Source organism: Melopsittacus undulatus, chromosome 3, assembly GCF_012275295.1.
Source record: "Melopsittacus undulatus isolate bMelUnd1 chromosome 3, bMelUnd1.mat.Z, whole genome shotgun sequence".
Classification (NCBI taxonomy): Eukaryota; Metazoa; Chordata; class Aves; order Psittaciformes; family Psittaculidae; genus Melopsittacus; species Melopsittacus undulatus.
In genome coordinates, this window is record NC_047529.1 from 54,867,290 (window position 1) to 54,880,279 (window position 12,990).

General features: G+C 38.5%; 1 protein-coding gene across 1 annotated transcript in view; it reads right to left on the reverse strand.

The window, feature by feature from the left end:
• FBXL4 (F-box and leucine rich repeat protein 4) overlaps positions 1–12,990 on the reverse strand; it is a 62,297-nt gene that overhangs the window by 11,599 nt on the left and 37,708 nt on the right. Inside the window, exons 7-8 of the mRNA XM_034060852.1 lie at positions 5,945–6,016; positions 3,671–3,983 (exon numbers count right to left, since the gene is read on the reverse strand). Coding sequence (XP_033916743.1) covers positions 3,671–3,983; positions 5,945–6,016 — 385 coding nt within the window. The remainder of the gene's footprint in view (positions 1–3,670; positions 3,984–5,944; positions 6,017–12,990) is intronic.

Sequence of the window (12,990 nt, forward strand, 5' to 3'; positions counted from 1 at the left end):
TTGTGCAGGACACAGGCAGTCACGAATTTTGGGGAGTGAGGTTAAGATGACTTATTCTTCACCCTTGACAGCAGCTGGTAGCCCCACAGCAATACAACAAAGCAGCTGATATAATGTACAAGAAAAGCTTTTGGCACTGCCAGTTCAGGTTGTCATCTGACTTGTCACATTGCTCAATGCTGATCACAGTTTGAAGACTAGTTTTTAACTACAGGTCTAGAGGTGTCCACAACTTTTGATAGCCCTAGATGATGCACTCCATCACCACAAAACTTGTCAGATGATCACAGCTGGATCATTCTACGGCAGGGTAGAAACCTGCCATGTCAGTCAGTGGAAAAGATGTGGGCAGAGAAGGAAATGATACTTGTAAGCAGGCAGCTCTGTATGTAATGAGTGAAAGAAACCCCAGAACTAAAACTTCAAGAAGCACACCCTCATATACTCAGTGACATGCATCATGCTTCCTCTTCCAAACTGTATTGTAATATAGCAGATATGGATCCAACCCATGATTTCTTTTTTTTAAACAGAAGTTTACTTTCTGAAATGTATTACACACCACAAACACAGCTACCATCAAATAATACTTTATATGAGCCAATAAGTTTATGAAGACGTTGAAAACTGGCAATTTTAATCTTGTATGGAGTGCTCTGATTATGTAACAAGGGAATTGCCAAATGGTAATGGTGAAGGACAGATGGGTAGCAAGCCATAGTACCTGAGAACAGCATCCAGTGTATATATAACATTCATTTTGTAATACTTAAAGACACAGAGTTCAAGATTTCTATCAGAGGCTTAGATTCTTCCAGTCCTGAAGCTATTGTGATGATAAATAATCTATAACCAAAACAAGAAGTTTGCCCTGACAAGTTTTTAAGTTCTAACAACTGCAGAGAAACCAGGCTAGCATTGTCAGCTCTGGTGACTACAGTGCAAGGTATGACATTCTGATCCCTACTTAGTTAAGCATAAAAAACCTCAAGCTTTTAAACAGCTTGCTGAAGAAAAAGAAATTCCCTTATGATGTGCACTGCTAACCTATCAGCAACACTCCTACACCCTTTACAAGGCATATACAAGCCAGATATTTCTGTACTTCGGAGATGACAAAGGATATAATGAGAGCACCTCTCATTCTTTCACATCACAGAGAAGACCCACTGTTCAAGGTTACTCTTGCAAAGCTAAGCACTGACCTCAGGCCTCTAACAGCTTCAGACCTGTTGTCACACTCATTCAAAAGGACAAAAACATATTAAGCATTTCTGTAGCTTATAGTAACAGGATGGCCCTACATCAGCTGCGAAAAGTTAGAGCACATACAGAGATTTATGACTTTCTTGGTACTCCTGCACTGTGAGAGACTAGCTCTTTAGTTCAGACAACAAAGATTTCTGCACTTACACGGGAACACCTGAAAACTCTGCCTCCAGATGACCTGGTGTGGTTCTACTTGACAACTCCTCCTTTTAACCACAGGCTGTAACGGTTCCCTTATTCAGACAAAGAAATGAACACAGTTTCTTTGCTGTCGACAAAAAAGCTAAGTAACTCTTTCACACATATTGTATCATATTGTACTGACTCATTTTTACAGCAGAAGACAACATTCTTTCCACTCTACCAAGTAATCCCCTGAAGGAAAAAAGTGAGGTCTGGAAGACAGGTATTAAGGTTTTTTGGTAACACAGAATCATAGAATAGTTGGGGTTGGAAAGGACCTTAAGATCATCAAGTTCCAACCCCCCTACTATGGGCAGGGACACCTCACACTAAACCATGTCACCCAAGGCTCTGTCCAACCTGGCCCTGAACACTGCCAGGGATGGAGCATTCACAACTTCCCTGGGCAACCCATTCCAGTGCCTCACCACCCTTACAGTAAAAAACTTCTTCCTTATATCCAGTCTAAACTTCCCCATTTAAGTTTTAACCCATTACCCCTTCTTTTGGATAGTTTAATTGGATATCCCCTGGAAAGCATTTATCCAAACACAACATGCTGTCTCACCAGAAAGGTTTACAAGTCCACTTGACTCAGGAATATGGGCAAGCACACAGATCATAGGACAAATTCCTTCTCCACCTTCATGTGTTATTTTTCCACAAAAACGTCAGCAAGACGTCAAACTAAATTCAAGCATGAATTCAAATGCTGAAGTTTGGCAACGAAACTTCACTGCCAGCAAGAGGCAACGGAAGTAGCAAGACTATCCACAGGGTTTAATGCAGCCAAACTATTCATTCATTGGGCAGCCTCTGGTGTAATGAAAAGGTCAGACCACTTTGTGGGCAGACACAATGCCACTGTAACAGAAATGCATGGAAGCGGGTGGTATGGGGAACGTACGTGTTTATGAAAGATTTCATTTACCATGGTGTTTGGAAATTTTTCATGTCTGAAGAGGGAAATGTGATGTTGATAATCTAGCTACAAAGTAAGATTCCTTAAGGATACACAAAACTCATTACCTCCTGTGGACACACACATCAAATCTCTGCAATTTGTATTAGGTAGAGTTAAGTTTTTAGCTGTTCATCTTTTCATCCCATGCTGGTCAGAAGGCAACTTTCTCAGAGATGAGTAGAAACATATTTCATGGTAGAAGAGCGTACTAACTATACTGGAATGACAATCTGAAGCCATATGGTAATTTTTTTGTAATGAGAAATGCTGATAGCCTTAAACCTGCTTGGAACATTATTCAATCTGAGGCCTCTCAGTTCTTTACAGCACTGCTCTCAAATGTAACATTTTCATTTAAAGTATTAAAAATTTCAAAATACACAGTGCAGTTAACTTAACTTCCTTTCATTTAAATCTTCCCTTTTCAATTAGTCCTATGAAAATAAGTCAGTAAAAGCATGAAGACATTTCTCCCACGCTGATGTCACAAATATCCCTGCTGTCCTACATTATTTTAAAAAGAAAACCTCACATTCCACCATAAAAAGAATAAATTTAGTATCATGCAAAACTGTATTCTAAGTCCTTACTCAAGAGCCCAAAGTGTATTTATATTTCTAAAAATATTTTTAACTATAGAAGCTGTAGAGGATTAGAAATTCAAGGTTTGCTATACCTTTTGCCCCTCATCACTTTCTTCCCACCTTACTAGAAAGTGCATTTTAAGTTTTGCTGTTAATTACCTTTTCCTCTTTAATGAGTCAAACTCACTTCATGGTAAAAGTGACAAAGAAATTCAATATTGCTTGATATATCCATATTGCGTAAAAGCAGGAATCTGTTTATTGATCATAGACTCACACTATAAATATACTTTGTCATGATTCAAAGGAATAAAACAACAAAAGCAGAAAGAAGGTTAAGAAATTGCATCTTTTGATAGAAGAAATAGACTTCAGTGTAAAAAATAATGGTCATGAAACTAAAAGCTACTGAAAAAAACTTGCACTTAAATCTCAGTTTAAGAAATCCATACTAAGTAGTCAAATTACATGGTTGGTACAAATACACTGGATTCCAAGTAAAAAAATTCACTGCAGTGAGCAAAACTTCTTTTTTAAAATGTTAAACCATAATTTTAAGAAATATTTATTTGGAAATATGTCTAGAAGACAGTTTACTCTTAAGGACTCCTTAACTGCACAAATTCTGAGACACAGTAAGATAAAAAACAGTATTCCCACATTTTCTTACCCAGTATATCCAGCTGCCGTAAATGTGTACAGTTAGCAGCAAGTTCCTCAATGTCTGTGTCACACACAGACCTGTTGGCCGTAAGAAAGAGCTTTTGCAGGTTTGGGAGTTTACGTGCAAGGTTTGTGAAACAGCCTGTACTGCTCTGTAACGTAGGGCACCAGCCAAGATCAAGTTCTTCCAAAAGCTGGCAGCCTGACGCCAATTCTGCTATTCCACTTTCAGTTATGTTTTTACATCTCCACAAATCCAGACTGCGAAGCTTTTTGCATTTTGCTCCCATCATGCTTGCTATAAGATCATAGTCTTCAATCTGCAAGGAAAACAAACAATTTGTCATCTATACCATCTTTCCAGACATACATAGGTGTTTCAAGATTTGCTTGCTAACACACCTACAGATCTGTTTTAAGCATTTGTCATTTCTAAAGAGCTCTGAGAACTATTGTACAGTAGAGGTTTCCTTTTCAAAACAACAAAAATAAAATAAATTTCCTATCAAACCCCAGATATAGGTGCCTTTAATTCACTTAACACTAAGGATCAGTAAAAAGGCAGATAAAAGTTGTTTGTTTTTTTTTTCTCTGAACCCTGCCCCCCCCCCCCTTTTTTCCACAGTTGTTTTTCTTTTAAAAGACGATTAAAACTGATTTTTATGACTATGGGCACTGCAACCATAAGCACATGCAGATTAAAAAATATGTCTGGTTCCATTCTAGGCTGACCAGTTGCTGCATCTTCTCATGGAAGTCTTACTAGTTATTCTGGGCAAGCCATAGGGACTGAAACGAAGGCCGAATATACAGGTAGAAAAAACAAAATCCACTAGCAAAAAACCACAGGAAGATAAGTACTGTTGAAAAAACATTCAATACTGCCTTCCTCTTCTGTCCAAGAGTCAAAGCATGGAAGGCTGAGCCAATTCTCCTTCATCACTTGTTTCTCTGGACAATCCCAAGCACTAATACAGGCTGGACAAACAATGAATTGAGAGCAGCCTTGAGGAGAAAGATGTAGAGGTGTTGGTTGACATGATGCTCAACACAAGCTGGCAGTGTGCACTTACAGCAGCGAAAGCCAACCGTATCCTGGGCTGTATCAAATGAGCTTCATGTCCAACAGGTTAAGGAAGGTGATTCTGCTCCTCTACTCTGCTCTTGTGAGACCCCTCCCTTCAGCACCACATTCAGCTCTGGAGCCCTCAACATAAGATCTGTTAGAGCGAGTCCAGAGGAGGCCATGAAGATGATCAGAGGGCTGGTGCACTTCTCCTATGAAGACAGAGAGGCTGAGAGAGATAGGCTTGTCCAGATTGGAGAAGGCTCAGGGGTGACCTTATAGCAGCCCTCCAGTACCTAAAGGGGGCCTACAAGAAATCTGGAGAGGGACTTTTTACAAGGGCATGTAGGGATAGAACAACAGGGGGATGGCTTTAAACTGAAAGAGAGGAGATTTAGATTGGACATTAGGAAGAAATTCTTTCCTATGAGGGTGGTGAGTCGCCGACAAAGGTTGCCCAGAGAAGCTGTGACTGCCCCATCTCTGGCAGTGTTCAAGGACAGGTTGGATGGGGCTTTGAGCAACTTGGTCTAGTGGAAAGTGTCCCTGCTGTTGTGGTTTAATCCCTGAGAAGGAGAAAAGTGATTGCTACAGCTGAACCCAGGACACCTGCCCATGGCAGGGGGTTGGCACTAAATGATCTTTAACATCCCTTCCAACCCAAACTATTCTATGATTCTTGAACTACGAGGAAGATCAGCTGAGTCTCCTCTGCCTCTAGCAGGTACAGGCAATACAGCTGAGTGCCCTGCAGGAATTGCTGCTATTCATGTATTCTCTTTTTTTAAATCATCAGTGTTCCAGCAAGTCTATGACAAGTGGCTTTTACTGAAAATATTTATCTTGTGGTACTGTAGGGTCAGACACAAGCGTTAATCTGCTGAAAATTATGATTTGGTCTGAATAAAAATAAGTAACTCTTGCTTACTAGTTTTGGAAAGAAAAAGTGATTTCGTGTATAAAGAATGCCCAAAAATTTAGGAAGAAGTTGAACAACTGTGAGAAAGCCTACAAACTGGTTTAGACCTTCTAAATTGGTATATAAGCCTTAAGTATATGGCTAAACTGCATTCATCTTGGACCTTTTAAGAGAGTATAATATCAGTCTAGCATTTAACATGTCTTTGTGAAACATAATCCCCACCTGGGTTCCAAAGCAAGTGTTTGCACACACACACATACAACCCCACACCCCCGAGTGGTGTAAGTACTCACCATGACGCAGCTGCCCAGGCTGAGGTGCTGCAGTTCTGAGCAGAAGTTCAGAATACTGAGCAGGGCTGTTTGCTGCCACGGGGGAACACATCAGAAGGAAATATGGAAAGTGAAACAAAGAGAAGAGGTCAATTAGACATTAAAGGCTGTCACTGCATTTCCTGAAATACAGCTCAAAACTCTGTTACAGACACCACAAATGTCACTTAATGAGTCCCTGGGTACTTTACCCATTGACTGGCTTAAAGCAATGGTAATCGTTACAAACCTTTATGCAAGTCACTTTGGATGTGGTTTTGCATTGCCCTGAAGATACCTATACACTCATGACCTATCTGCTCATTTCCCACAGGAAAGCTGCTGAAGAAGAGTGGCAAGTTCAAATAACAGGCAAGGCCAGCCCAAAAATACAGAGGGCTGACGACATACCAGAAGAATAGCAGAGGCTCTGACATTCACTGATCAGCTATGGCCTGATGGAACTGTCAATAGAGGTGCACAGCATCAGGACTGAGCTGGTGACTTTAATGTCAAAGGAGTCTCCATGCTGACAAGGATGCCGACAACCATTGAGCACCTGTCACTACTAGCACGCAAACTGAAACAGATATAACGTACATTTTACGGTCATGTTCCTGCCATTTAACATGGCTATTCTTTTCAGAAAGCACTGCACACTGCTCTTCCTGAAATTGGGCTGGAACATCAGATGCATATTCCAAAAGTACAATGCTGTTCTGTTCCACAACAAAGGAAACTTCATGAGTTTTTGTGTTTCTAAGACACAGAAAAGACTCTTCTGCATTGTCTGTAGCCATATTTTGCTTTGTAGTTTGAAATACAGCACAAAAAAGAACATGATCTGGGATTCAAATCGTAAATAGCTATGCATCATACTTAACACATTCATCACTTTGTTAAGACTTTGTAATCTGTATGAGTGTGAAATCAGGAGTAAGTTTCACAAAATATTAACAACACAAGTGTGGATTTCTACAGGATGCACAACAGTTTCTAGCAGAAAAAAAACCAAATCCCAAGCAATATACAAGGGACAAAATAACCTTTAGTTAATAAGAGGAATTCCTACAAGAACACTGTCTAACAGTATTTGTATGCATGGGTAGCATAATTTATGCAGGTTGCTTTTGTTTTTTGTTTTTAAATACAAATTTATCTGTTTCCAGAAAGTTTACAGTTTAATGCCTTATTTAGTTTCTTCAGTTATATTCCAATGAAACTTGGCAGGAACACGATCCTTTGTCATACCACTGCGAAGACATATTTGATTCCTTGCACTGAAAGGCTGGCAGACCCAAGACAGGGACATAGTACCGGGTATTCATGGAGACCATTCCAGACATCTAACTTACATGTCTCCAGGGAGCAACTGGAAACACCCAACATTTAACATCTACGGAACTTCAGCTTCCAACTTGGCCTTCCAAGATATGATTTACCAAAGGCAGCCTAAATGTAGACACTATGAGTAAGCTTCCCTCACATGTATCTTTGCAGAGGTCTCATAAAGCCACTGTCCGCTTGTCTACTTTAGTTTCATTCACGTTTTTACAGAAAAAAGTAGCTAGGAAATTAAACACAAGCATTAAAAAGTCACTATTAAAGAGGTAACACTTAAGAACACTTTAAAGCTAGTAAATGCGTGAATATCCAGTAATGTACTTATTGAGCAAATGCTCCACTGTGATCATTAAAACCTGAATAAACAAGTAACTCCAAGAGAATAAGACGTAGTATTTACTATTTAACTCGGTGCAAGCTATGAGCTTTAAAACCTACTCAGGTGTACAAATTAAAAGCAAAATCCCAACCCCCTCTCTACAAACCTTAAATAGTGAGCTAAATAAACCAGTCTCTGACTGCAAACATTTCTAAAGAGGGTTTCTGCAGGTATTTAGGTGATTCTGGAGGAAAGCTGAATACCTTGCTGCATTCCACCATAGTTTTTATTAATGGTTTCCAGACCAGAATTTAAACACTGTCCTGAAAGGATCAGAAACAGCAGTATCTTTCTTTAATTAACATACACAATATGAAAGCAAACTGTCACTGTGAACAGCTTGTAGGGATGTAAGATCAATTCCATATATTGTGTCTTCAGAGAGGAGTGAAGTAAAATAACTAATATTCATAGTTATCTTGATTAGATAACTGAGCTATTTTTGTTAACTTGAACAGGAACTTGATTCATCTCAGAATACCTTCTTTAATTCCTCTCTAATGTGAGACATTCCCTTCTGTACTGAGGTGCACTGAGTCCACATTTTCAAAGGTCTTTGCACAACTCAAACTTTGAAGTATTATTATAAACAATTATTTAAAAAAACCCAAACAATTCAAGAAAAAGCATTAAGAATGTGGGTAATAGAAGGAAGACTGGTAGAATACCATGTTGTACCATCATAAATCATGCCAAGTCAAGCCCACGTGTAAACAACTATTTACTCAACATTAATTATACTGTCTATATTAATTCCTCTTCTGGGCCACACACATGCCTACACACAACAAATCAAATTTCTTTCAGAAGCAGTGTCTGTTCTTCTGTAACTGAGGTGGGGTTTGCATATGTCAAGAAAGAAGAAAAAAACCCTTTGTGCGTGCCTACTTGTGCCTCAGTCAATTGAGAATCCAGGTGGCAAAAGACATGAAAATAGCAGAAGAGAATGGCAGCTCACAGAATCCATATGTAGTACATATAGAAGGACTATCATTGTAATAACCTGTCTGTTTGAAGCCATCTGTCTCTACAATTCATCTCTCTGTCTTGCAATACAAGATGAGTGATAACACTCCTATTTAAGCAAAGGAGAAGAGCGAGGCAATCACCCAACCCTGAAGCTGTAACACAGGCCAAGTTTTGATGTTAGAGTGCTTTACAAGAACAGCTAACAGGCCACCTAAATTCTGGATCAGTGAGCTTTAACCTGGAGTCTAATTGCACTTTCTCAGCCAAAGATAGTCAAACCAAAGACTATCCATGCAATACCATTCTTGAGTCTAATAGCCAAGACATGCATAGTTTGGAGATTTTCTAACTTCTCCCTGAACCAAAGGTAAGGTTTGGTTCAATAAACAAAAACCCACCAAAAAAAAATCTCCTCTGAAAAGAAACAAAAGCTACCATTTTTTGTGGAGTAATGTATGTATGGCTTTAGTGTGGTCTCAATTTCTTCTGCCATCCAAGCCAAAACAAAAGCTACTAACGTAATCAAGTTTTATGAGATAGCACAGACTACAGGAAGAGTCCAAAGGGACCAAATAAAAGGCTTCATTCCAGGAAAGGTGTTTTCAGATGTGGAAAACATACAGCACAGGAGTTGCTTTAAGAGAGAAGACTCTTGATATGAAACTGATCAGAAGGATATGATACTGCTGCTAAACACAAGCTTACAGAGCAGATTCCAGATATATTTTAGGCCATGGCAGTAAGTCCTACACCTCAGAAAATGATAGCAGACTGCCTGAAGAGTCTCTGAAGTCTCTGAACAGGTCAAACATCTGCCAGAAAGCACATCAACAGTACTGATCCTGTCTTCGACAAGAGATTAGATTATTGCTTGAGATCCTAACTCACTCCAGATGAGAGGTCTGCCCAAATATGAAAGTCTGTAATATAGGGCAGTGTGGAAGACATTTATGTGTTGTGTATGCTTCAACAGCTGATACTGGAATAACTTGTATTCTACCTGTCTTTTTAAAGACCTTAGACATCACATGCAAGTTTTGACTTAGATATTTCAAGAGTGTTGCTGGTTTGCACAGACAACCCATCAGCAGAGAAACCAAATACTGGTGTCCGAGTAATACACTTGGCAAGACTGAATCTTGCTTGACCTTTTTTTCAGGACTTTTTGCATTCATGATCCAGCAGGAAGTACAAATCACTTCTGATGTTAGTATGATAGGGAAAGCATCCAACAGATAGCCTGAGCTCAATATCCGTTCAAAGAGAAAAACCTTCTGTCTGTAGCAGATATGGCTCACCTGTGAAAGATGCACTTCAAATATTATTTAGTCATTGCAGTTTCACTGTCAAATACTCAAAGACTAAAAAACAACATGCAAAAGGTGTAAAAGAAATACAAATGCACTATAATATGGCTAGCATGTAATGGCTGCACTATAACAAAAGGCATGAAAATAAGATTAAAGGAAGAGCTAAAAACCCCCAAATGTTTAACTTTTAGGGTTGGGGTAGGGAAGAAACAGTCTGCACCTTTTAATAAGCCTTCTTTTTATAGAGAGATCTTAAAACCAGCTTTTAAAATTGGGGTGATTTTTTGTTTGTTTTTTTTATGCTGGGAACAAAGGGCTGTCTTATCCCCTTCTCTGAAGAGCTGTGTCTGACATAAGTTGGGAACTCTTCCAGCTGCACAATGAAACAACTTGAGAGTCTAAATTTTACAAAACTTTTACTCTCCTGCAATTTCTTCTTTGAGATTTTCAGTGAAGTGAATGCTGAGAGTAATCTTAAAGTCTCATTAAAGGCTGCTTCCTCCCTTCTTTAAATATGGTTTCCCTTCCTTGCTATGTTTTTAGTCAGAGTTACTATTCTCTAGTTAACCTCTTTGTCCAAGAAAACTCCCAAATTATGTAGGACTTAAATTTGGGGTTTTCTTTAACATTAAAAATTAAAGTTAGGTATATATATGTATATATATATATATAAAAGAAAAATAAAACCTTTAATACCCATTCCCCCCAATTACATTACATGAGAGGACAAAGTTGTATTGTTTTTTCATATAATTTCCAAGTGATAACCTAATCTCAAGCCCTTCCTGATTCATCCGCCCCGCAGACTCTGCTGTCTTCACTTACGTTCGCAAACTGTATAACATTAGTTGCAGGCAGATATCAGATAACATGCCTACATTTGCAAGATCACCACAATAAGAATATTGCATTTTTTCCACAACACCAAAGAATTAATAATGTTCCTAAAGACACAATTTAATTTTTGTACTTCAGTTATTTCTCTCTTCATCAAAAATGCATCTTGAAGAGTCTTTGCAGTGAGTTGCTTTTGCATATAAATTTATGAGGTTGTTATATTTAATAACAGGTTCTACCACAGTATTTACTGAGGTTTCTTGGTTGCATTTTCATCTTACTTTACAGATCTATGTTAAAATATTGTAAAAAATACTTGCTTTGAGGTTAGAATCAGGGTCTTCAGGACTACATTATCCAATTGTACTGGATAACATATTCAGACAAGCTTATTCCACAATAACCTTTTCATAAGACAAATAGGGAAAGCATCTAGAGATTTGATCAGCTGGCTACCAAAGAATTGTGGAATCCTGAATCTCCAGTACCCAACCACCAGCTGTCACATGCTGTTTCTGTACAAATAAATTGTACACAATTTGTACAGTTCTCAAAACATTTACCTAAAACTTGATACAGTAATTAGGCAATTAATATATGACATCAAACAGTCAATATAGATTTGATACTATGCAGCTATATTTTCGGAGTCTATGCAACAGAACACCCGACAATATTGTTGCATTTAGTAACTACTAATTATCTGAATGAAAATCCAAGACAGAAAATTCAACCTTGCCTGAATGAGGACAGTTAAATCCAGTAATAAGGAGATAAAAGCATGGGAAGAGATGGGAAAGCAGAGAGGAAGGAAGCCATCACTCACTCAAGGAAAACTACAAACAAGCTCTTGACAAATCAGGAACAGAACTACATGTGTGGTATCTACTACTTGACATTGAGATAATTGTCTCAGGTGGGTTATTTATTGGGATCAAGTAATCTGAATCAAAAGGGTATGTGGAAATTTTTAGAATGCCCTGACTACCAGAATTGAGACCAAACTTCTTGGAAGGGCAGACTAATGACTACAAGCTTATTCCCTTCACCGACAGTTCAAATCTCCTTTGGTAAGACCTGTCCTACTTAACAGCTTGCTTTTCACCAAGGATGTGTTTCTGAAGAGTGAAACGGTTAGTGATTCCTTGGGCAGCGAAGTAGTTTTCCCCGTAAGAATTTACCTAATAGATGTGACACATGCAGGCTTAATACAGACAGGTCACATACAATGTGATCATTACCTTCAGACAGAAAAAGGCTGCTGTGGTCTCCTGCTGACCCTTTGGAGAGAGATCCCCTCCTCAAAATACCAGCCAAAGGAAACATCCCGAACTGTCTTCTACCATATGGCAAGCTTCTCCTCTTTTTACTACAAATTGATGTATACAACTTTTGCCAAAACATTTCAGAAAAATGAGCCAGATTACTTCCAATTTCAGGGAAAATAATTGAGACATAACTAAATGTTAATTCTGCTTTAGAACTTCCAGAAATACCTTAGTGAATAGCAACTGCTATGTGTTCCTGTGTAAAGCAGAGACAAGGAATCCTGATGTCAGTACATCACTAGATTATTTTTAAGACTACAGCTATTACATCTTTGAAATGACAATTTATTTCTGCATGTAAAACTGGATAAAAGGCAGTAAGACTCCTTGGAAAACAAAACCAGTAACAATCAATCCTTTCCCTCCCCTCCCCCCAGTAACACAGCTCAGGAAGTTCTTCCCTTCGATTTTGGCTTTTAGTAGCAAAAATGCTACAGAAACATTTTTACTGGTGTTTACATCTACTATTTGAAAATTTACAGTTATAATTTATCACAGTCTTTTCCTAAGCCAGAGAAGTTCTATTTCATACAGTACCGCACCAAAAAAAAAAGTTTTGCCAGAGTAGGACTATCCATGGTAAAAAAACCTAACAAACAAGAAAAGCCTCAGATGAAAGCAAACAATTTTATTTCAATGAGGGCCACTACTGCTATAAATACTTGTAATTACAAGCACCTCATGAAAATGTAAAAGGTAATCTTGTTAAGATTGTCAGAAGTAATTAAAAATCCCTATAAATACAGAATTCTTCCCCACACACACCTTTGGCACTGTAAAGCACAAGAAGGAAACAAAAAATCAACTCTCTGGATCTGGGTTTTTTTTTTGGCACAGTCTGTGAAAGTACTACGTCAGAAA